Source organism: Oncorhynchus kisutch, linkage group LG5 (genome assembly GCF_002021735.2).
Source record: "Oncorhynchus kisutch isolate 150728-3 linkage group LG5, Okis_V2, whole genome shotgun sequence".
NCBI lineage: Eukaryota > Metazoa > Chordata > Actinopteri > Salmoniformes > Salmonidae > Oncorhynchus > Oncorhynchus kisutch.
Genome location: NC_034178.2, coordinates 72,980,165 through 73,007,708, shown reverse-complemented (window position 1 = coordinate 73,007,708; position 27,544 = coordinate 72,980,165). Strand labels below are relative to the sequence as shown.

The window sequence follows — 27,544 nt, the reverse complement described above, 5'->3', positions numbered from 1 at the left end:
ACTAACTATATAGTTGATACTAGTTGATCACTGTAACTAGTTGATCACTGTTACTAGTTGATAACAGTAACTAGTTGATAACAGTTACTAGTTGATACATGTTACTAGTTAATAACTGTAACTAGTTGATAACTGTTACTAGTTGATAACTGTTACTAGTTGATAACTGTTACTAGTTGATAACTGTAACTATATAGTTGATAAACTAGTTAATAACTGTAACTATATAGTTGATAAACTAGTTAATAACTGTAACTATATAGTTGATAAACTAGTTAATGACTATAACTATATAGTTGATAAACTAGTTAATGACTATAACTATATAGTTGATAAACTAGTTAATGACTATAACTATATAGTTGATAAACTAGTTAATGACTATAACTATATAGTTGATAAACTAGTTAATAACTGTAACTATATAGTTGATACTAGTTAATAACTGTAACTATATAGTTGATACTAGTTAATAACTGTAACTATATAGTTGATAAACTAGTTAATAACTGTAACTAGTTGATAACTGTAACTATATAGTTGATAAACTAGTTAATAACTGTAACTAGTTGGTAACTGTAACTATATAGTTGATACTAGTTGATCACTGTAACTAGTTGATCACTGTTACTAGTTGATAACAGTAACTAGTTGATAACAGTTACTAGTTGATACATGTTACTAGTTAATAACTGTAACTAGTTGATAACTGTTACTAGTTGATAACTGTTACTAGTTGATAACTGTTACTAGTTGATAACTGTAACTATATAGTTGATAAACTAGTTAATGACTATAACTATATAGTTGATAAACTAGTTAATGACTATAACTATATAGTTGATAAACTAGTTAATGACTATAACTATATAGTTGATAAACTAGTTAATGACTATAACTATATAGTTGATAAACTAGTTAATAACTGTAACTATATAGTTGATACTAGTTAATAACTGTAACTATATAGTTGATAAACTAGTTAATAACTGTAACTATATAGTTGATAAACTAGTTAATAACTGTAACTAGTTGGTAACTGTAACTATATAGTTGATAAACTAGTTGATACTAGTTAATAACTGTAACTAGTTGATAAACTAGTTAATAACTGTAACTATATAGTTGATAAACTAGTTAATAACTGTAACTATATAGTTGATAAACGAGTTAATGACTATAACTATATAGTTGATAAACTAGTTAATGACTATAACTATATAGTTGATAAACTAGTTAATGACTATAACTATATAGTTGATAAACTAGTTGATAACTGTAACTATATAGTTGATAAACTAGTTAATAACTGTAACTATATAGTTGATAACTGTAACTATATAGTTGATAAACTAGTTAATAACTGTAACTAGTTGGTAACTGTAACTATATAGTTGATAAACTAGTTAATAACTGTAACTATATAGTTGATAAACTAGTTGGTAACTGTAACTATATAGTTGATACTAGTTAATAACTGTAACTAGTTAATAACTGTATCTATATAGTTGATAAACTAGTTAATAACTGTAACTATATAGTTGATACTAGTTAATAACTGTAACTAGTTAATAACTGTAACTATATAGTTGATAAACTAGTTAATAACTGTAACTATATAGTTGATAAACTAGTTAATAACTGTAACTAGTTAATAACTGTAACTATATAGTTGATAAACTAGTTAATAACTGTAACTAGTTAATAACTGTAACTATATAGTTGATAAACTAGTTAATAACTGTAACTATATAGTTGATAAACTAGTTGATACTAGTTAATAACTGTAACTAGTTGATAAACTAGTTAATAACTGTAACTATATAGTTGATAAACTAGTTGATACTAGTTAATAACTGTAACTAGTTGATAAACTAGTTAATAACTGTAACTATATAGTTGATAAACTAGTTAATAACTGTAACTAGTTAATAACTGTAACTATATAGTTGATAAACTAGTTGGTAACTGTAACTAGTTGTTGTGCCACGATCTATCCATAGCCTTTCTCTTCCAGTCAGTTGTACCTGGTGGTTCTGTTGTTGCCGCGGCGAACCTTGGCCCTCTTCCCAGCTCCGCTCCTCTCCTGCTGTGACCTCTGGGTGGCCTGACCCCGGCTAGGGTCAGAGGTCGATTGACTCTGCTGCAGTACTCCCCTGTACTGAGACCCCCTACACACACCACACACATCTGAGTAACGCTGCTTTTCTTCAGACAAGCGTTTCAAATACTGTTTCTGTGCCTGTGAGCTTGCCTGGCTTAAATCAACCAATAGAAAGCTCCCAAAACCGCAACCCCCCCCCCCCCTCCATCTGGCACTCCAGGCAGACAAATAAACTCTCGATGTTTGTAAACATTTTTGTTTCTCTTTTTTTGGGATAGTTACACCCTGACATGATCTGGGTAACAATCCTATTGATGGACTGACTTCTGTTCTCTTATATAAAGAGGTCTATTCTGACATAGCTGTAACCATGGTGATAACCATACCTCCAGCTGTTTGTGTGCTGGGCTGTGTCCGGATGGAGCGTCTCTACGGGAGACTCCGCGACAACCGTCTGGTGGGCGGAGCCGTGGATGGCCACGCCAGGAACCTGCTGCCATGACGACGGGATGAGGATCTGCTGGGTGCCGGCGGGCCAAGCCTGCTACAGAGAGAGAGAGAGAAACAAACACACACACACACACACACAGAGAGAAACCAGTTACCATTCATTCCAATGTTTATCTGTAATATCACATGAAAGCAGTGTCAACCCTGGACAGAAAGTCATTATCCAGAAGAGCCAATCACTACTCGTATTTATAAGAAGTATTGACATGTTGAACAGATCTGTCTGTTTAAACTATTGGCACACAGCTCAGACACCCATCCATACCCCACAAGACATGCCACCAGAGGTCTCTTCACAATCCCCAAGTCCAGAACAGACTATGGGGAGGTGCACAGTACTACATAGAGCCATGACTACATGGAACTCTATTCCACAGTACTACATAGAGCCATGACTACATGGAACTCTATTCCACAGTACTACATAGAGCCATGACTACATGGAACTCTATTCCACAGTACTACATAGAGCCATGACTACATGGAACTCTATTCCACAGTACTACATAGAGCCATGACTACATGGAACTCTATTCCACAGTACTACATAGAGCCATGACTACATGGAACTCTATTCCACAGTACTACATAGAGCCATGACTACATGGAACTCTATTCCACAGTACTACATAGAGCCATGACTACATGGAACTCTATTCCACAGTACTACATAGAGCCATGACTACATGGAACTCTATTCCACAGTACTACATAGAGCCATGACTACATGGAACTCTATTCCACAGTACTACATAGAGCCATGACTACATGGAACTCTATTCCACATCTGATAACTGATGAAGCAGTAGAATCAGATTATTATTTTTTAAACCGATAAGAATACACCTTATTGAACAGCGGGGACTGTGAAGAGACACAAACACACACAGGCACAGACACACATTCTGACTGTGAGTAACTGTGAAGTAATACACAGGGAACATACACATGAATATACACATACACATGATAACACACGCACTCCACACACACGTACATATGGATTATGTATTGTAGATATGTGGTAGTAGAGTCGTGGCCTGAGGAAACACACTTAAAGTGTTGGTGAAAAGTGGTATGAAATGTAATGTCATATTTTTTTATTGTATATAAATGCCTTAATGTTGTTGGACCCCAGGATGAGCAGCTGCTGCCTTGGCAGGAACTAATGGGGATCCATAATAAACCCCAGGAAGAGTAGCTGCTGCCTTGGCAGGAACTAATGGGGATCCATAATAAACCCCAGGAAGAGTAGCTGCTGCCTTGGCAGGAACTAATGGGGATCCATAATAAACCCCAGGAAGAGTAGCTGCTGCCTTGGCAGGAACTAATGGGGATCCATAATAAACCCCAGGAAGAGTAGCTGCTGCCTTGGCAGGAACTAATGGGGATCCATAATAAACCCCAGGAAGAGTAGCTGCTGCCTTGGCAGGAACTAATGGGGATCCATAATAAACCCCAGGAAGAGTAGCTGCTGCCTCGGCAGGAACTAATGGGGATCCATAATAAACCCCAGGAAGAGTAGCTGCTGCCTTGGCAGGAACTAATGGGGATCCATAATAAACCCCAGGAAGAGTAGCTGCTGCCTTGGCAGGAACTAATGGGGATCCATAATAAACCCCAGGAAGAGTAGCTGCTGCCTTGGCAGGAACTAATGGGGATCCATAATAAACCCCAGGAAGAGTAGCTGCTGCCTCGGCAGGAACTAATGGGGATCCATAATAAACTCCAGGAAGAGTAGCTGCTGCCTTGGCAGGAACTAATGGGGATCCATAATAAACCCCAGGAAGAGTAGCTGCTGCCTTGGCAGGAACTAATGGGGATCCATAATAAACCCCAGGAAGAGTAGCTGCTGCCTTGGCAGGAACTAATGAGGATCCATAATAAACCCCAGGAAGAGTAGCTGCTGCCTCGGCAGGAACTAATGGGGATCCATAATAACCCCCAGGAAGAGTAGCTGCTGCCTCGGCAGGAACTAATGGGGATCCATAATAAACCCCAGGAAGAGTAGCTGCTGCCTCGGCAGGAACTAATGGGGATCCATAATAACCCCCAGGAAGAGTAGCTGCTGCCTTGGCAGGAACTAATGAGGATCCATAATAAACCCCAGGAACTAATGGGGATCCATAATAAACCCCAGGAAGAGTATCTGCTGCCTTGACAGGAACTAATGGGGATCCATAATAAACCCCAGGAAGAGTATCTGCTGCCTTGACAGGAACTAATGGGGATCCATAATAAGTTCCAATACCAGACTCTCATGATTGCTAAATACTGCACAATTTAAACACCAATCCCCCTTCCCAAATACATGTGTAAATATTGCACTATAAACTGTGCCTTCCTGTATTATACTGATGCTCAAATGTTTATTATATTCTACTGAGACATTTACTTTATGTTGGTATTCTTAACTGTTTTATTTATTATTATTGTTGTTGCATCGTCCAGAAGGAATCTGTATGTGGTTGGACGATGCATACCATGCCTATCCTGTACATACAACTAATAACACTTAAAACTTAGATTAGGCAAAGAGAGACAGAGAGAGACAGAGAGAGACAGAGAGAGAGACAGAGAGAGACAGAGACAGAGAGAGAGACAGAGAGAGACAGAGACAGAGAGAGAGACAGAGAGAGACAGAGAGAGACAGAGAGAGAGACAGAGAGAGACAGAGACAGAGACAGAGAGAGACAGAGAGAGAGACAGAAAGAGAGACGGAGAGCGAGAGACAGAGAGAGACGGAGAGAGAGAGAGAGACGGAGAGAGAGAGAGAGACGGAGAGAGAGAGAGACGGAGAGAGAGAGAGACGGAGGGAGATAGACAGAGAGAGAGAGGGAGACGGAGAGAGAGAGAGAGAGACGGAGAGAGAGACGGAGAGAGAGAGAGACGGAGAGCGAGAGAGAGACAGAGAGAGATAGACAGAGAGAGAGAGGGAGAGAGAGGGAGACAGAGAGAGACAGAGAGAAAGAGAGAGACAGAGAGAGATCGACAGAGAGAGAGAGGGAGACAGAGAGAAAGAGATAGAGAGAGACGGAGAGAGAGAGAGAGAGACGGAGAGAGGGACGGAGAGAGAGAGAGACAGAGGGAGAGAGACGGAGAGAGGGAGGGAGACGGAGAGAGAGAGATGGAGAGAGAGAGAGAGAGAGAGAGAGAAATGGAGAGAGAGAGAGAGAGAAATGGAGAGAGAGAGAGAGAGAGAGAGAAATGGAGAGAGAGAGAGAGAGAGAGAGAGAGAGAAAGAGAGAGAGAGAGAGAGAGAGAGAGAGAGACAGGGCTATATGGCTGCTGACTAGCTCTCTACATCACCGATGTCATGGGAGTCTGGGACCTGATAAACTGGACACCTACATCCAACAAGAAAGGAAGGACGGAGGGAAACACCAACTAGAACCGTCTCATTGCGGTGAAAATACTGTTGAGCTGAAAGGAAAGGAGAAGAATGGGTCGAGCTGTTAAGGAAAAATGTGTCTCAGCTGGTGTCTCCTTTAGGGAAAAGATATGAGAGAAAGGAGGGTCGAAGGAGAGGCGAGGGAGAGGCGAGGGAGGGAGAGGGAGAGGCGAGGGAGGGAGAGGGAGGGAGAGGCGAGGGAGAGGCGAGGGAGCGGCGAGGGAGGGAGAGGGGGAACAAGGCAACCACAGGAAGCTTCAAGTAAAGTGAAGTCAGGCATCATGCCTCCATGTCCTCAGAACAGCAGATCTACAGAAAGGAGGGGAAGAGGGTGTGTGTCGGCGCCACCGCACTGCAAGAGAGAGGAAATGACAGACTGAGAAAAAGGAAACGGGGACAGAGATAATCAGAGTAGAGACGGAGAACGAGGTAAGAGACAGAAATAATCAGAGTAGAGACAGAGAACGAGGTAAGAGACAGAGATAATCAGAGTAGAGACGGAGAACGAGGTAAGAGACAGAGATAATCAGAGTAGAGACGGAGAACGAGGTAAGAGACAGAGATAATCAGAGTAGAGACGGAGAACGAGGTAAGAGACAGAGATAATCAGAGTAGAGACGGAGAACGAGGTAAGAGACAGACATAATCAGAGTAGAGACGGAGAACGAGGTAAGAGACAGAGATAATCAGAGTAGAGACGGAGAACGAGGTAAGAGACAGAGATAATCAGAGTAGAGACGGAGAACGAGGTAAGAGACAGAGATAATCAGAGTAGAGACGGAGAACGAGGTAAGAGACAGAGATAATCAGAGTAGAGACGGAGATCGAGGTAAGAGACAGAGATAATCAGAGTAGAGACGGAGAACGAGGTAAGAGACAGAGATAATCAGAGTAGAGACGGAGAACGAGGTAAGAGACAGAGATAATCAGAGTAGAGACGGAGAACGAGGTAAGAGACAGGGATAATCAGAGTAGAGACAGAGAACGAGGTAAGAGACAGAGATAATCAGAGTAGAGACAGAGAACGAGGTAAGAGACAGAGATAATCAGAGTAGAGACGGAGAACGAGGTAAGAGACAGGGATAATCAGAGTAGAGACAGAGAACGAGGTAAGAGACAGAGATAATCAGAGTAGAGACAGAGAACGAGGTAAGAGACAGAGATAATCAGAGTAGAGATGGAGAACGAGGTAAGAGACAGAGATAATCAGAGTGGAGACTGAACATTATTGAAAGGGAGAGAATAAGAAGAGGATTGAACTGGCTGAGCGAGGAGGAGAAGGGAGAACGTGGAGGTGTGTGTGTGTTTTACCAGCACGGTGGCAGTGTGCTCCAGCAGAGTGGGGTGGCCAGCATCACAGCCCAGCCCCAGGGGAACAGAGTACTGGGGGGCTACGCCCGCTACCGTGGGGGGGTGGGGGTGGAGGGTGGCTACCATCAGGGGTGTGCAGGAGCCCTGGGAGGTGGAGGGGAGGGGGGATGGGTCAGGAAAGGGTGGAGGGTTAAATAAGTTGGCAGAGACTCTTTTTCCTTGGGTTGGTGAACACTCATTCTTTTCGACCTGTGGAAGCAGGTGTTTCTGGACTGATTGAGATAAGATGTAGGTCAGACGATAAAACTGTCAAGGTCATGACGATGGTCCATGGATGGGGAGAGGAGGAGATATGAGCCCAACTCTAACAACCTTTCAACCGGAATATGTTCTAGATTCTTCTGAGCTTCAAGACCTGGAGTTCTCACAGACACGCACGCACGCACACACAGACACACACAGACACACAAACAGATACAGACAGACAGACAGACACACACACACACACACACACACAAACAGACACACACACACACACACAAACAGACACAAACAGATACACACAGACAGACAGACAGACAGACAGGCAGATAGACAGACACACAAACAGACAGACAGACAGACAGACACACACACAAACAGACACAAACAGATACACAGACAGACAGACACACACACACACACACACACACACACACACACACACACACACACACACACACACACACACACACACACACACACACACACACACACACACAAACAGACACACACGCACACACACGCACACACACAAACAGACACAAACAGATACACAGACAGACAGACAGACAGACAGGCAGGCAGACAGACAGACACACAGACAGACAGACACACAAACAGACAGACAGACAGACCTGTGTGAGCATGGCAGGCTGCAGCTGCAGTGGCTGTGTTGATTGGTTCTGGTTCACTATGGGGGCTGAACTGTTCATCCTCACTGGGAAACTAGAGCTCTTATTGGATGACTGGAGACCTGCAGACAGAAGAACAGCCAATCAGTGACCACCATGACATCACAACAGTGTTACTAAGTCCCAAGTCATTCAGACGGTCTGAAGTTTACATACACCTTAGCCAAATACATTTAAACTCAGTTTATTCACAATTCCTGACATTTAATACAAGTTAAAATCCCCTGTCTTAGGTCAGTTAGGATCATCACTTTATTTTAAGAATGTGAAATGTCAGAATAATAGTAGAGAGAATGATTTATTTCAGCTTTTATTCCTTTCATTACTTTCCCAGTGGGTCAGAAGTTTACAAACCCTCAATTAGTATTTGGTAGCATTGCCTTTAAATTGTTTAACTTGAGTCAAACGTTTCGGGTAGCCTTCCACAAGCTTCCCACAATAAGTTGGGTGAATTTTGGCCCATTCCTCCTGACAGAGCTGGTGTAACTGAGTCAGGTTTGTAGGCCTCCTTGCTCGCACACAATTTTTCAGTTCTGCCCACAAATGTTCTATAGGATTGAGGTCAGGGCTTTGTGATGTCCACTCTAATACCTTGACTTTGTTGTTCTTAAGCCATTTTGCCACAACTTTGGAAGTATTCTTGGGGTCATTGTCCATTTGGAAGACCCATTTGCGACCAAGCTTTAACTTCCTGACTGATGTCTTGAGATGTTGCTTCAATATATCCACAGCATTTTCCTACCTCATGATGCCATCTATTTTGTGAAGTGCACCAGTCCCTCCTGCAGCAAAGCACCCCCACAACATTATGCTGCCACCTCCGTGCTTCACGGTTGGGATGGTGTTCTTCGGTTTGCAAGCCACCCCCTTTTTCCTCCAAACATAACGATGGTCATTATGGCCAAACAGTTCTATTTTTGTTTCATCAGGCCAGAGGACATTTCTCCAAAAAGTACGATCTTTGTCCCCATTTGCAAACTGTAGTCTGGCTTTTTTATGGCGGTTTTGGAGCAGTGGCTTCTTCCTTGCTGAGCGGTCTTTCAGGTTATGTCGATATAGGACTTGTTTTACTGTGGATATAGATACTTTTGTACCCGTTTCCTCCAGCATCTTCACAAGGTCCTTTGCTGTTGTTCTGGGATTGATTGGCACTTCGCACCAAAGTACGTTAATCTCTTGGAGACAGAACGCGTCTCCTTCCTGAGCGGTATGACGGCTGCGTGATCCCATGGTGTTTATACTTGCGTACTATTGTTTGTACAGATGAATGTGGTACCTTCAGGCGTTTGGAAATTGCACCCAAGGATGAACTAGACTTGTGGAGGTCTACCATTTTTTTCTGAGGTCTTGGCTGATTTCTTTTGATTTTCCCATGATGTCAAGCAAAGAGGCACTGAGTTTGAAGGTAGACCTTGAAATACATCCACAGGTACACCTCCAATTAACTCAAATGATGTCAATTAGCCTATCAGAAGCTTCTAAAGCCATGACATCATTTTCTGGAATTTTCCAAGCTGTTTAAAGACAGTGAACTTAGTGTATGTAAACTTCTGACCCACTGGAATTGTGATACAGTGAATTATAAGTGAAATAATACGTCTGTAAACAATTGTTGGTAAAAATGACTTGTGTCAATGCACAAAGTAGATGTCCTAACCGACTTGCTAAAACTATACGTATATAGATGGGCTCCGATACGATACAGGAAAGATACGTTTTACTTTGAAACAATTCGGTTGATTCAGTTTGATTAGAAAATGAATCGATGCGACTCGGTTCGATACGATTCAATGCACTAACATTAGATGCAGAAACACATTCATTTTCCATTCTAAATGAAAATCTGCTGCTGATGGAACTCATGAGCTGAATGTCTCTGAGCTGAATGTCTCTGAGCTGAATGTCTCTGAGCTGAATGTCTCTGAGCTGAATGTCTCTGAGCTGAATGTCTCCGAGCTGAATGTCTCCGAGCTGGATCTATCTGAGCTGAATGTCTCTGAGCTGAATGTCTCCGAGCTGAATGTCTCCGAGCTGGATCTGTCTGAGCTGGATCTGTCTGAGCTGGATCTGTCTGAGCTGGATCTGTCTGAGCTGGACCTCTCTGAGCTGGACCTCTCTGAGCTGGACCTCTCTGAGCTGGATCTATCTGAGCTGGACCTCTCTGAGCTGGATCTATCTGAGCTGGACCTCTCTGAGCTGGATCTATCTGAGCTGGACCTCTCTGAGCTGGACCTCTCTGAGCTGGATCTATCTGAGCTGGACCTCTCTGAGCTGGATCTATCTGAGCTGGACCACTCTGAACTGTCTGTGAACAAAAATAAACGCTACATGCAACAATTTCAAAGATTTGACTTGTCCAATAAGAAACACAAATGTAAATGTTCCAGTTGAAAACATGAACAATGTGTCCTAAACAGCAGAAACAGATCTGGGACCAGGGTAGTTCATTTATATGCTGTTATAAACATTCCTATTTTTTTAACCTTCTTTCCCCCCCTAATTTCAATTTCGATCTTGTCTCATCGCTGCAACTCCCCAACGGGCTCTGGAGAGGTGACGGTGGAGTCATGCGTCCTCTGAAACATAACCCGCCTAATCGCGCTCCTTAACACCAGCCAACTTAACCCAGAAGGCCAGCCGGAGGAAAACACTGTTCAGCCTGCAGTCACTCGGCCAGCCACAAGGAGTCGCTAGAGTACGATGAGCCAATTAAAGCCTCACCGGCCCAAACCCTCCCCTAACCCAGACGACGCTGGGTGTCGGAGGAAAACACCGTTCAGCTGGTGACTGGAGTCAGCCCGAAGGCACCCAGCCAGCCACAAGGAGTCGCTAGAGTGCGATGAGCCAAGTAAAGCCCCCTCCAGCCAAACCCTCCCCTAACCCGGACGAAGCTGGGTCAATTGCGCTCCGTCCTATGGGACTCCCGGCAACGGCCGGTTGTGGCACAGCCCGGGAATGAACCCAGGTCTCTAGTAACACCTTTAGACAACTGCGCCACTCGGGAGGCCCATAAGTATTCCTCTATGGTGGACGGTAGATCATATTTTTGGGTCATGTCCCCCCCCCAAATCAGAGGACTTGGACTTCCCTTTAATCCTCTAATGAACTCAACTCGTCGTCTCAATACCATAACATCATAGTGTTTGGCTCTTACCTTGTATGGTGTTTGGTGGGCAGACGATGAGAGTCTGCTGGAAGGGCTCAGTCTGGCAGGCCAGGCCGGTGGGGCGTGCCTGCACGGGGACACTCTGCTGGGCCAGACCAGGGATGTTGATGGTGGCCTGCTGGTACAGGGCTGGCTGGTAGTTCATGAGAGGAACAGCGCCCCCTGCTGACGGGACCTGTTGGTTTACGTTCATTTAGAGTTCTACCACTGGTCGGTCAGGCGGAAGTTGGAACAAACAGTTTTGTCCCGGTCATTTTGTTCATAGATCTGGACCCATAATTCTAAAGAGCCTTAAAGTACACATGCTGATCTAGGATCAGATCCCACTTGTCGATATAATATATAAAATCCTATTCATTAGGATCTAAAAAGGCAAAGCTGATCCTAAATCGCCAATCATTGATAAATCTTGCCCCTGGTGACTTGCACTGTGTGTGTGTGTGTGTGTGTGTGTGTGTGAGTGTGTGTGTGAGTGAGTGAGTGAGAGAGAGAGAGAGAGAGAGAGGCAGAGAGGGAGTGTGTATGTGTATGTGTGTGTGTGTGTGAGTGAGTGAGTGAGTGAGTGAGTCAGTGAGAGAGAGAGAAAGACAGAGTGTGTATGTGTGTGTGTGTGTGTACCTGGTTGTGCTGGCTCAGCTGGCTGCTGAAGGTGACAGTGAGGTTGCCGGCGGCAGCACTAGGAAGAGTGTTCGTAGAGAAGAGAGTTTTGTTGTTGTTGTTGTTGTTGTTGTTGTCGAACGATGAGCTCCTATGTTTACAAAGCTCCATGTTCTGAAAACAAGACTTCACACTGCAAGGGGTGAGAAACAAAAAATCAATCTATTGTTCCATCAAATCATTTAATCAATCGACTCAACCAATTACATTTCACCCACAGAGGGAAAAGTCAAATAGTGACCCCCCCCCCCCACCACAACCCAAACATTCTTTCACACCACAGACAGGTGTACGTACTGGGAACTGTGAGGGAAGTCCAGCAGGTGACTCATGGTGACGAAGGGATGACCCAGCGTCTTAGTGGGCGTTATCCTCTTGTCAGCGTCCAATCGAAGCATCCGCTTCAGCAGGTCGATGAATTCCCGCCTATCAGCTTTCTCCGCAAGCATGTCCGTCCCCTCCAGGTGAGACGATAGGTTGACCTGCACCGGGAGGAAGTGATGCAACAGGAGGAAGTCAGGTTGGATGAACGTGATGCTAGAAAGATCTATTTTCAGTTTAGGATGATCTAATTGTTAAAGTTAGGATTTGGGGAGAGGGAGCAGAAAAAAAAGAATAATTGAATTAGCCAGCTAACTTGCCTAAATGTTCAGAAATAACTTGTTTATTAAAAATAAAATAAAAAGATTAAATACCCCCCCCCCCCCCTCGTCAATCTACACATAATACCCCATAATGACAAGGCAAAAAACAGTGTAGAAATGTATGAAAATTTATTAAATATAAAACACTGAAATATCACATTTACATAAGTATTCAGACCCTTAACTCAGTACTTTGTTGAAGCACCTTTGGCAGTGATTACAGCCTCCAGTCTTCTTGGGTATGATGCTACAAGCTTGGCACACCTGTATTTGTGGAGTTTCTCCCATTCTTCTCTACAGAGCCTCTCAAGCTCTGTCAGGTTGGATGGGGAGAGTTGCTGCACAGCTATTTTCAGGTCTCTCCAGAGATGTTCAATTGGGTTCAAGTCCAGGCTCTGGCTGGGCCACTCAAGGACATTAAGATACTTGGTTAACAGTAGTGTACTATGTCCCAAAGCCATTCCTGTGTTGTGTTGGCTGTGTGCTTAGGGTCGTTGTCCTGTTGGAAGGTGAACCTTTGCCCCAGTCTGAGGTCCTGAGCGCTCTGGAGTAGGTTTTCATCTCACCCCTCTGAGCCTGGTTCCTCTCTTCCCAGTACAGCCAGAAGAGGACTGGTCACCACTCAGAGCGGCAGGGTAGCCTAGTGGTTAGAGCGTTGGACTAGTAACCTGAAAGGGTGCAAGATCGAATCCCCGAGCCGACACGGTAGAAATCTGTCGTTCTGCCCCTGAACAGGCAGTTAACCCACTGTTCCCCGGTAGGCCGTCATTGAAAATAAGAATTTGTTCTTAACTGACTTGCCTGGTTATATCAAATACATTTAAAAAATAAAGAGCCTGGTTTCTTCTTCATTTCTTGCCTTGTAGGGAATATTTCCTGGCCACTGTGTGTGCTTCTGCCTCTGCATTGCTTGCTCTTTGGGGTTTTCGGCTGGGTATCTGTTAAGCACTTTGAGACAACTCCAGTGGTATACTACGAAGCAAGCTAGATCTAGTCAGGCGTTTATAAAGCTAGCCAGCTTCAGTTAGCTTCACATTGCAGCTCAGGCTTCATCCGTACCACGTCGGTGGATACTGGTTGTCTTTTAACTGCGCGTGAATTGCGAACTCTTTTAAAATTTTTATTTAACCTTTATTTAACCAGGCAAGTCAGTTAAGAACAAATTCTTATTTTCAATGACGGCCTAGGAACAGTGGGTTAACTGCCTTGTTCAGGGGCAGAACGACAGATTTGTACCTTGTCAGTTCGGGGATTTGAACTTGCAACCTTCCGGTTACTAGTCCAACACTCTAACCACTAGGCTACCCTGCCGCTCCAGGGCGCCCACTAGGCTACTCTTCACTAAGACAACGCCGAACCGTCAACCCCATCGGCGAGTCAGTACCACATTTTAATTCTTGCAAACTCAGCAGGCTACGGTGTGAACTAGACTTTTAAAAGGTGTAGTCTTAATTGTATTATTGTATCATTTAATGCCATCTTTGGTGTGTTGTGTTTATCCACATCCGCACCTTTTTCCTCCACTAATATCAATAAAATCATTTTATAAAATCATATAAATGTTTTCCTGAACTTTTAAATGCATCCCATCATTAGTAAATGGTATTTTAATATTCACTGAAACTCACTTAGAGCTTTCATTCAATGTTCCAGCAGTAGCAATACAAGGATATAACTTCAATAGAAGAGACAGGAATGCTTATGGGGGAGGTGTTGATGTATCTAAACTGCTCCCAAAAAAATAAAGGGAACACTAAATTAACACATCCTAGATCTGAATGAATGAAATATTCTTATTAAATACTTTATTCTTTACATAGTTGAATGTGCTGACAACAAAATCACACAAATTATCAATGGAAATCAAATTTATCAACCCATGGAGGTCTGGATTTGGAGTCACACACAAAATTAAAGTGTATATATTTTTTTAAATTACACCGAAAAGAACTACCAAAAAACATTTTATTAATTAAATATGTAAAAATCGATCATCTTTCTTCAAAATGAAGGGGATGACGACGCAATCTTTCCGACAGGGATGGATTGTGGTCCTCAACTCGCGGCTCAGACACTTCATTCAGGGTGAGTGGAGTTAGCCGTGAGTTAGCCGTGAGTTAGCCGTGAGTTAGCCGTGAGTTAGCCGTGAGTTAGCGTGCCCCGGTAGCAGGTTAGTTCTGAAGGACACGTTGCTAATGGAAATTAACCTAGCGAAAAGCTGAGCCACTTTCGCGATTATCGGTTATCCCGAGGAACAAAGTTACCTCACCAACTCTTCAGACCTGCTTTGTTGTTTAGTTTCTCGTGAAAAATATATATATATATATATTTTATATATCTCAACGAGACTAACCTGATTAAATAAAGGTTAAGTAAAAAAAATAAAAAAATGGCGAATGTAAAAAGGGGGTTTATAAACATAAACGTGACATACTAGATGACGTCACGTCACATAGCTTAACCAACCTGCATCATGTCGTCCAGACAGTTGAAGATGTATTTACGAGCCTCCTTGGACTTGATGCCCATCTCAGCCTCGTGGTCCGAAGGGGCCTATTGAACAGACACATCAGGAACGTTACACTTGTTGTCGTCACCAAAAAGACTGATTCAATAAAAACTAATAAGGAAGTGCCCAGGAAAAACATAGGTTTCTATCTGCCCACGAACCCCATTAAAAGCCCTGTTCACAGCAGTGTGTTGAGATCCACATTCTGGCAGGAACAACTAGGTGAGCTTCCAAAATGGCAACCTGTTCCCAATATAGTACTGTTGACCAGGGCTCTGTAATACACTACTGTTAACCAGGACTCTGTAGTACACTACTGTTAACCAGGGCTCTGTAGTACACTACTGTTAACCAGGGCTCTGTAGTACACTACTGTTAACCAGGGCTCTGTAGGACACTACTGTTAACCAGGGCTCTGTAGTACACTACTGTTGACCAGGGCTCTGTAGTACACTACTGTTGACCAGGGCTCTATAGTACACTACTGTTAACCAGGGCTCTGTAGTACACTACTGTTGACCAGGGCTCTGTAGTACACTACTGTTAACCAGGGCTCTGTAGTACACTACTGTTGACCAGGGCTCTGTAGTACACTACTGTTGACTAGGGCTCTATAGTACACTACTGTTGACCAGGGCTCTATAGTACACTACTGTTAACCAGGGCTCTGTAGTACACTACTGTTAACCAGGGCTCTGCTCTCTATATTGACCCTCCAGAGAGGATAGATAGAGTCAGGTGTACTGTAATACCTGGACCATCCAGAGAGGATAGATAGAGTCAGGTGTACTGTAATACCTGGACCCTCCAGAGAGGATAGATAGAGTCAGGTGTACTGTAATACCTGGACCCTCCAGAGAGGATAGATAGAGTCATGGTATACTGTAATACCTGGACCATCCAGAAAGGATAGATAGAGTCAGGTGTACTATAATACCTGGACCCTCCAGAGAGGATAGATAGAGTCAGGTGTACTGTAATACCTGGACCATCCAGAGAGGATAGATAGAGTCAGGTGTACTGTAATACCTGGACCCTCCAGAGAGGATAGATAGAGTCAGGTGTACTGTAATACCTGGACCCTCCAGAGAGGATAGATAGAGTCATGGTGTACTGTAATACCTGGACCATCCAGAGAGGATAGATAGAGTCAGGTGTACTATAATACCTGGACCCTCCAGAGAGGATAGATAGAGTCAGGTGTACTGTAATACCTGGACCATCCAGAGAGGATAGATAGAGTCATGGTGTACTGTAATACCTGGACCCTCCAGAGAGGATAGATAGAGTCATGGTGTACTGTAATACCTGGACCCTCCAGAGAGGATAGATAGAGTCATGGTGTACTGTAATACCTGGACCCTCCAGAGAGGATAGATAGAGTCAGGTGTACTGTAATACCTGGACCCTCCAGAGAGGATAGATAGAGTCATGGTGTACTGTAATACCTGGACCCTCCAGAGAGGATAGATAGAGTCAGGTGTACTGTAATACCTGGACCCTCCAGAGAGGATAGATAGAGTCAGGTGTACTGTAATACCTGGACCATCCAGAGAGGATAGATAGAGTCAGGTGTACTGTAATACCTGGACCCTCCAGAGAGGATAGATAGAGTCATGGTGTACTGTAATACCTGGACCCTCCAGAGAGGATAGATAGAGTCATGGTGTACTGTAATACCTGGACCCTCCAGAGAGGATAGATAGAGTCAGGTGTACTGTAATACCTGGACCCTCCAGAGAGGATAGATAGAGTCATGGTGTACTATAATACCTGGACCCTCCAGAGAGGATAGATAGAGTCAGGTGTACTGTAATACCTGGACCCTCCAGAGAGGATAGATAGAGTCAGGTGTACTGTAATACCTGGACCCTCCAGAGAGGATAGATAGAGTCAGGTGTACTGTAATACCTGGACCCTCCAGAGAGGATAGATAGAGTCAGGTGTACTGTAATACCTGGACCCTCCAGAGAGGATAGATAGAGTCAGGTGTACTGTAATACCTGGACCCTCCAGAGAGGATAGATAGAGTCAGGTGTACTGTAATACCTGGACCCTCCAGAGAGGATAGATAGAGTCATGGTGTACTGTAATACCTGGACCCTCCAGAGAGGATAGATAGAGTCAGGTGTACTGTAATACCTGGACCCTCCAGAGAGGATAGATAGAGTCAGGTGTACTGTAATACCTGGACCATCCAGAGAGGATAGAGTCAGGTGTACTGTAATACCTGGACCCTCCAGAGAGGATAGATAGAGTCAGGTGTACTGTAATACCTGGACCCTCCAGAGAGGATAGATAGAGTCATGGTGTACTGTAATACCTGGACCATCCAGAGAGGATAGATAGAGTCAGGTGTACTGTAATACCTGGACCCTCCAGAGAGGATAGATAGAGTCATGGTGTACTGTAATACCTGGACCCTCCAGAGAGGATAGATAGAGTCAGGTGTACTGTAATACCTGGACCCTCCAGAGAAGATAGATAGAGTCAGGTGTACTGTAATACCTGGACCATCCAGAGAGGATAGATAGAGTCAGGTGTACTGTAATACCTGGACCCTCCAGAGAGGATAGATAGAGTCAGGTGTACTGTAATACCTGGACCCTCCAGAGAGGATAGATAGAGTCAGGTGTACTGTAATACCTGGACCCTCCAGAGAGGATAGATAGAGTCAGGTGTACTGTAATACCTGGACCCTCCAGAGAGGATAGATAGAGTCAGGTGTACTGTAATACCTGGACCATCCAGAGAGGATAGATAGAGTCAGGTGTACTGTAATACCTGGACCCTCCAGAGAGGATAGATAGAGTCAGGTGTACTGTAATACCTGGACCCTCCAGAGAGGATAGATAGAGTCATGGTGTACTGTAATACCTGGACCCTCCAGAGAGGATAGATAGAGTCAGGTGTACTGTAATACCTGGACCCTCCAGAGAGGATAGATAGAGTCATGGTGTACTGTAATACCTGGACCATCCAGAGAGGATAGATAGAGTCAGGTGTACTGTAATACCTGGACCCTCCAGAGAGGATAGATAGAGTCAGGTGTACTGTAATACCTGGACCCTCCAGAGAGGATAGATAGAGTCAGGTGTACTGTAATACCTGGACCATCCAGAGAGGATAGATAGAGTCAGGTGTACTGTAATACCTGGACCCTCCAGAGAGGATAGATAGAGTCATGGTGTACTGTAATACCTGGACCCTCCAGAGAGGATAGAAAGAGTCAGGTGTACTGTAATACCTGGACCCTCCAGAGAGGATAGATAGAGTCAGGTGTACTGTAATACCTGGACCCTCCAGAGAGGATAGATAGAGTCAGGTGTACTGTAATACCTGGACCCTCCAGAGAGGATAGATAGAGTCATGGTGTACTGTAATACCTGGACCATCCAGAGAGGATATATATTTTTAAATTTTACATTTGAGATTCTTCAAAGTAGCCACCCTTTGCCTTGATGATAGCTTTGCACACTCTTGGCATTCTCTCAACCAGTAGTTACCTGGAATGCATTTTAATAAACAGTTGTGCCTTGTTAAAAGTACATTTGTGGAATTTCTTTCCTTCTTAATGTGTTGTGTTGTGTTGCGACAAGGTAGTGGTGGTATACAAAAGATAGCCCTATTTGGTGAAAGACCAAGTCCATATTATGGCAAGAACAGCTCGTATAAGCAAAGAGAAATGACAGTCCATCATTACTTTAAGACATGAAGGTCAGTCAATACGGAACATTTCAAGAACTTCTAAAGTTTCTTCAAGTGCAGTCGCAAAAACCATCAAGCGCTATGATGAAACTGTCTCTCATGAGGACCGCCACAGGAAAGGAAGACCCAGAGTTACCTCTGCTGCAGAGGATAAGTTCGTTAGAGATACCAGCCTCAGAAATTGCAGCCCAAATAAATGCTTCACAGAGTTCAAGTAACAGACGCATCTCAACATCATCTGTTCAGAGGAGACTGTGTGAATCAGGCCTTCATGGTCGAATTGCTGCAAAGAAACCACTACTAGAGGACACCAATAAGAAGAGACTTGCTTGGGCCAAGAAACACGAGCAATGGACATTAGACTGATGGAAATCTGTCCTTTGGTCTGATGAGGACAAATTAGAGATGTATGGTTCCAACCACTGTGTCTTTTGTGAGAAGCAGAGTCGGTGAACGGATGATCTCTGCATGTGTGGTTCCCACCGTGAAGCATGGAGGAGGAGGTGTGGGGGTGCTTTGCTGGTGACACTGTCAATGATTTATTTAGAATTTAGAATTCAAGGCACACTTAACCAGCATGGCTGGCACAGCAACGCTCCATCACATCTGGTCTGCGCTTAGTGGGACTATCATTTGTTTTTCAACAGGACAATAACCCAAAACACACCTCCGGGCCTGTGTACGAGCTATTTGACCAAGAAGGAGAGTGATGGTGCGCATCCGTGCGTGAAGTCAGTGTGTCGTGTACTGGAATTGAGTCGATACCTTGATTCTCCAGACGGGGTAGCTGGAGTCAGGTCCTCTCTTGAAGAAGCGGCTTGTCTTGGTGCCGGCACTCAGCAGGTACTCTGCAGGCAGGCCCTGGGTCTGGGAGATGTACCGGATCTAGGGTACGAGAACAGGAGGGGACATGTTAGAATGCATCATAACAGTTTTAAGATAAAATACACGTGTCTCGGTGTGTTTGTGTGGTTCCTACCTGGTCGTACTCCGAGGCCCCGGGGTACAGGGGCCACCCCAGGAACAGCTCAGCTATAACGCAGCCCAGAGACCACATATCTATAGCCTCACAGAACGGCAAGCCCAGGATGATCTCTGGAGCCCTGAAAGAACGAAAACACGTCAACAACAACAAAGATAACATGCCCACACACTTAGTATGAAACAGTATATTGGGAAAGTGTTCTACTGTTGTGAAATAAACACCTGTATTTTCTCTGTAGTCTCAGATTCTCACAGGTGGATGGAATGACTTACTTGTAAAGTCTGGTTCACCTGTACCAGTCATCATGTTATATACACCTGTATATACACCTGTACCAATCATCATGTTATATACACCTGTATATACACCTGTACTAGTCATCATGTTATATACACCTGTATATACACCTGTACCAGTCATCATGTTATATACACCTGTACCAGTCATCATGTTATATACACCTGTATATACACCTGTACCAGTCATCATGTTATATACACCTGTATATACACCTGTACTAGTCATCATGTTATATACACCTGTATATACACCTGTACCAGTCATCATGTTATATACACCTGTATATACACCTGTACTAGTCATCATGTTATATACACCTGTATATACACCTGTACCAGTCATCATGTTATATACACCTGTATATACACCTGTACTAGTCATCATGTTATATACACCTGTATATACACCTGTACCAGTCATCATGTTATATACACCTGTATATACACCTGTACCAGTCATCATGTTATATACACCTGTATATACACCTGTACCAGTCATCATGTTATATACACCTGTACCAGTCATCATGTTATATACACCTGTATATATACCTGTACCAGTCATCATGTTATATACACCTGTACCAGTCATCATGTTATATATACCTGTACCAGTCATCATGTTATATACACCTGTACCAGTCATCATGTTATATACACCTGTACCAGTCATCATGTTATATATATACCTGTACCAGTCATCATGTTATATATACCTGTACCAGTCATCATGTTATATATACCTGTACCAGTCATCATGTTATATATATACCTGTACCAGTCATCATGTTATATACACCTGTACCAGTCATCATGTTATATATATACCTGTACCAGTCATTATGTTATATACACCTGTACCAGTCATCATGTTATATATATACCTGTACCAGTCATCATGTTATATACACCTGTACCAGTCATCATGTTATATACACCTGTACCAGTCATCATGTTATATATATACCTGTACCAGTCATCATGTTATATACACCTGTACCAGTCATCATGTTATATACACCTGTATATACACCTGTACTAGTCATCATGTATATACACCTGTATATACACCTGTACCAGTCATCATGTTATATACACCTGTACCAGTCATCATGTTATATACACCTGTACCAGTCATCATGTTATATATATACCTGTACCAGTCATCATGTTATATACACCTGTACCAGTCATCATGTTATATACACCTGTATATACACCTGTACTAGTCATCATGTATATACACCTGTATATACACCTGTACCAGTCATCATGTTATATACACCTGTACCAGTCATCATGTTATATACACCTGTACCAGTCATCATGTTATATACACCTGTACCAGTCATCATGTTATATATATACCTGTACCAGTCATCATGTTATATACACCTGTACCAGTCATCATGTTATATACACCTGTACCAGTCATCATGTTATATATATACCTGTACCAGTCATCATGTTATATACACCTGTACCAGTCATCATGTTATATACACCTGTACCAGTCATCATGTTATATACACCTGTACCAGTCATCATGTTATATATACCTGTACCAGTCATCATGTTATATACACCTGTACCAGTCATCATGTTATATATACCTGTACCAGTCATCATGTTATATACACCTGTACCAGTCATCATGTTATATACACCTGTACCAGTCATCATGTTATATATATACCTGTACCAGTCATTATGTTATATATATACACCTGTACCAGTCATTATGTTATATATATATACCTGTACCAGTCATTATGTTATATACACCTGTATATATACCTGTACCAGTCATCATGTTATATACACCTGTACCAGTCATCATGTTATATACACCTGTACCAGTCATCATGTTATATATATACCTGTACCAGTCATTATGTTATATATATACACCTGTACCAGTCATTATGTTATATATATACACCTGTACCAGTCATTATGTTATATATATATACCTGTACCAGTCATTATGTTATATACACCTGTATATATACCTGTACCAGTCATCATGTTATATACACCTGTACCAGTCATCATGTTATATACCTGTACCAGTCATCATGTTATATACACCTGTACCAGTCATCATGTTATATATATATACCTGTACCAGTCATTATGTTATATACACCTGTATATATACCTGTACCAGTCATCATGTTATATACACCTGTACCAGTCATCATGTTATATACACCTGTACCAGTCATCATGTTATATACACCTGTACCAGTCATTATGTTATATATATACACCTGTATATACACCTGTACCAGTCATCATGTTATATACACCTGTACCAGTCATCATGTTATATATATATACCTGTACCAGTCATTATGTTATATACACCTGTATATATACCTGTACCAGTCATCATGTTATATACACCTGTACCAGTCATCATGTTATATACACCTGTACCAGTCATCATGTTATATACACCTGTACCAGTCATCATGTTATATACACCTGTACCAGTCATCATGTTATATACACCTGTACCAGTCATCATGTTATATACACCTGTACCAGTCATCATGTTATATATATACCTGTACCAGTCATTATGTTATATACACCTGTACCAGTCATCATGTTATATACACCTGTACCAGTCATCATGTTATATATATACCTGTATCAGTCATCATGTTATATACACCTGTACCAGTCATCATGTTATATATATACCTGTACCAGTCATCATGTTATATACACCTGTACCAGTCATCATGTTATATACACCTGTACCAGTCATCATGTTATATATACCTGTACCAGTCATTATGTTATATATACCTGTACCAGTCATCATGTTATATATACCTGTACCAGTCATCATGTTATATATATACCTGTACCAGTCATCATGTTATATACACCTGTACCAGTCATCATGTTATATATATACCTGTACCAGTCATCATGTTATATACACCTGTACCAGTCATCATGTTATATACACCTGTACCAGTCATCATGTTATATATATACCTGTACCAGTCATCATGTTATATACACCTGTACCAGTCATCATGTTATATACACCTGTATATACACCTGTACTAGTCATCATGTATATACACCTGTATATACACCTGTACCAGTCATCATGTTATATATATACCTGTACCAGTCATCATGTTATATATACCTGTACCAGTCATCATGTTATATATACCTGTACCAGTCATCATGTTATATATATACCTGTACCAGTCATCATGTTATATACACCTGTACCAGTCATCATGTTATATATATACCTGTACCAGTCATTATGTTATATACACCTGTACCAGTCATCATGTTATATATATACCTGTACCAGTCATCATGTTATATACACCTGTACCAGTCATCATGTTATATACACCTGTACCAGTCATCATGTTATATATATACCTGTACCAGTCATCATGTTATATACACCTGTACCAGTCATCATGTTATATACACCTGTATATACACCTGTACTAGTCATCATGTATATACACCTGTATATACACCTGTACCAGTCATCATGTTATATACACCTGTACCAGTCATCATGTTATATACACCTGTACCAGTCATCATGTTATATATATACCTGTACCAGTCATCATGTTATATACACCTGTACCAGTCATCATGTTATATACACCTGTATATACACCTGTACTAGTCATCATGTATATACACCTGTATATACACCTGTACCAGTCATCATGTTATATACACCTGTACCAGTCATCATGTTATATACACCTGTACCAGTCATCATGTTATATACACCTGTACCAGTCATCATGTTATATATATACCTGTACCAGTCATCATGTTATATACACCTGTACCAGTCATCATGTTATATACACCTGTACCAGTCATCATGTTATATATATACCTGTACCAGTCATCATGTTATATACACCTGTACCAGTCATCATGTTATATACACCTGTACCAGTCATCATGTTATATACACCTGTACCAGTCATCATGTTATATATACCTGTACCAGTCATCATGTTATATACACCTGTACCAGTCATCATGTTATATATACCTGTACCAGTCATCATGTTATATACACCTGTACCAGTCATCATGTTATATACACCTGTACCAGTCATCATGTTATATATATACCTGTACCAGTCATTATGTTATATATATACACCTGTACCAGTCATTATGTTATATATATATACCTGTACCAGTCATTATGTTATATACACCTGTATATATACCTGTACCAGTCATCATGTTATATACACCTGTACCAGTCATCATGTTATATACACCTGTACCAGTCATCATGTTATATATATACCTGTACCAGTCATTATGTTATATATATACACCTGTACCAGTCATTATGTTATATATATACACCTGTACCAGTCATTATGTTATATATATATACCTGTACCAGTCATTATGTTATATACACCTGTATATATACCTGTACCAGTCATCATGTTATATACACCTGTACCAGTCATCATGTTATATATACCTGTACCAGTCATCATGTTATATACACCTGTACCAGTCATCATGTTATATATATATACCTGTACCAGTCATTATGTTATATACACCTGTATATATACCTGTACCAGTCATCATGTTATATACACCTGTACCAGTCATCATGTTATATACACCTGTACCAGTCATCATGTTATATACACCTGTACCAGTCATTATGTTATATATATACACCTGTATATACACCTGTACCAGTCATCATGTTATATACACCTGTACCAGTCATCATGTTATATATATATACCTGTACCAGTCATTATGTTATATACACCTGTATATATACCTGTACCAGTCATCATGTTATATACACCTGTACCAGTCATCATGTTATATACACCTGTACCAGTCATCATGTTATATACACCTGTACCAGTCATCATGTTATATACACCTGTACCAGTCATCATGTTATATACACCTGTACCAGTCATCATGTTATATACACCTGTACCAGTCATCATGTTATATATATACCTGTACCAGTCATTATGTTATATACACCTGTACCAGTCATCATGTTATATACACCTGTACCAGTCATCATGTTATATATATACCTGTATCAGTCATCATGTTATATACACCTGTACCAGTCATCATGTTATATATATACCTGTACCAGTCATCATGTTATATACACCTGTACCAGTCATCATGTTATATACACCTGTACCAGTCATCATGTTATATATACCTGTACCAGTCATTATGTTATATATACCTGTACCAGTCATCATGTTATATATACCTGTACCAGTCATCATGTTATATATATACCTGTACCAGTCATCATGTTATATACACCTGTACCAGTCATCATGTTATATATATACCTGTACCAGTCATTATGTTATATACACCTGTACCAGTCATCATGTTATATATATACCTGTACCAGTCATCATGTTATATACACCTGTACCAGTCATCATGTTATATACACCTGTACCAGTCATCATGTTATATATATACCTGTACCAGTCATCATGTTATATACACCTGTACCAGTCATCATGTTATATACACCTGTATATACACCTGTACTAGTCATCATGTATATACACCTGTATATACACCTGTACCAGTCATCATGTTATATACACCTGTACCAGTCATCATGTTATATACACCTGTACCAGTCATCATGTTATATATATACCTGTACCAGTCATCATGTTATATACACCTGTACCAGTCATCATGTTATATACACCTGTATATACACCTGTACTAGTCATCATGTATATACACCTGTATATACACCTGTACCAGTCATCATGTTATATACACCTGTACCAGTCATCATGTTATATACACCTGTACCAGTCATCATGTTATATACACCTGTACCAGTCATCATGTTATATATATACCTGTACCAGTCATCATGTTATATACACCTGTACCAGTCATCATGTTATATACACCTGTACCAGTCATCATGTTATATATATATACCTGTACCAGTCATCATGTTATATACACCTGTACCAGTCATCATGTTATATACACCTGTACCAGTCATCATGTTATATACACCTGTACCAGTCATCATGTTATATACACCTGTACCAGTCATCATGTTATATACACCTGTACCAGTCATCATGTTATATACACCTGTACCAGTCATCATGTTATATATATACCTGTACCAGTCATTATGTTATATACACCTGTACCAGTCATCATGTTATATACACCTGTACCAGTCATCATGTTATATATATACCTGTATCAGTCATCATGTTATATACACCTGTACCAGTCATCATGTTATATATATACCTGTACCAGTCATCATGTTATATACACCTGTACCAGTCATCATGTTATATACACCTGTACCAGTCATCATGTTATATATATACCTGTACCAGTCATTATGTTATATACACCTGTACCAGTCATCATGTTATATACACCTGTACCAGTCATCATGTTATATATATACCTGTACCAGTCATCATGTTATATACACCTGTACCAGTCATCATGTTATATATACCTGTACCAGTCATTATGTTATATACACCTGTACCAGTCATCATGTTATATATATACCTGTACAAGTCATCATGTTATATATATACCTGTACCAGTCATTATGTTATATACACCTGTACCAGTCATCATGTTATATATATACCTGTACCAGTCATCATGTTATATACACCTGTACCAGTCATCATGTTATATACACCTGTACCAGTCATCATGTTATATACACCTGTATATACACCTGTACTAGTCATCATGTATATACACCTGTATATACACCTGTACCAGTCATCATGTTATATACACCTGCACCAGTCATCATGTTATATACACCTGTACCAGTCATCATGTTATATACACCTGTATATACACCTGTACCAGTCATCATGTTATATACACCTGTATATACACCTGTATATACACCTGTACCAGTCATCATGTTATATACACCTGTACCAGTCATCATGTTATATACACCTGTACCAGTCATCATGTTATATACACCTGTATATACACCTGTACCAGTCATCATGTTATATACACCTGTACCAGTCATCATGTTATATATATACCTGTACCAGTCATCATGTTATATACACCTGTACCAGTCATCATGTTATATACACCTGTACCAGTCATCATGTTATATATATACCTGTACCAGTCATTATGTTATATACACCTGTACCAGTCATCATGTTATATACACCTGTATATACACCTGTACCAGTCATCATGTTATATAC

At 41.4% G+C, this 27,544-nt stretch overlaps 1 protein-coding gene across 4 annotated transcripts in view; it reads right to left on the bottom strand.

Annotated features, from left to right (window-relative positions):
• Window positions 1–27,544, bottom strand: part of LOC109891667 (homeodomain-interacting protein kinase 1) — a 66,784-nt gene that overhangs the window by 13,577 nt on the left and 25,663 nt on the right. Inside the window, exons 5-14 of one of the 4 annotated variants that reach the window (XM_031825771.1) lie at window positions 19,933–20,056; window positions 19,719–19,838; window positions 15,203–15,289; window positions 12,390–12,574; window positions 12,054–12,225; window positions 11,424–11,610; window positions 8,213–8,331; window positions 7,317–7,460; window positions 2,491–2,645; window positions 2,028–2,171 (exon numbers count right to left, since the gene is read on the bottom strand). In XM_031825771.1, the coding sequence (XP_031681631.1) occupies window positions 2,028–2,171; window positions 2,491–2,645; window positions 7,317–7,460; window positions 8,213–8,331; window positions 11,424–11,610; window positions 12,054–12,225; window positions 12,390–12,574; window positions 15,203–15,289; window positions 19,719–19,838; window positions 19,933–20,056 (1,437 nt within the window). Of the gene's footprint in view, window positions 1–2,027; window positions 2,172–2,490; window positions 2,649–7,316; window positions 7,461–8,212; window positions 8,332–11,423; window positions 11,611–12,053; window positions 12,226–12,389; window positions 12,575–15,202; window positions 15,290–19,718; window positions 19,839–19,932; window positions 20,057–27,544 lie in introns of all 4 variants that reach the window. The other 3 variants (XM_031825770.1, XM_031825772.1, XM_031825773.1) reach the window with 3 other exon arrangements.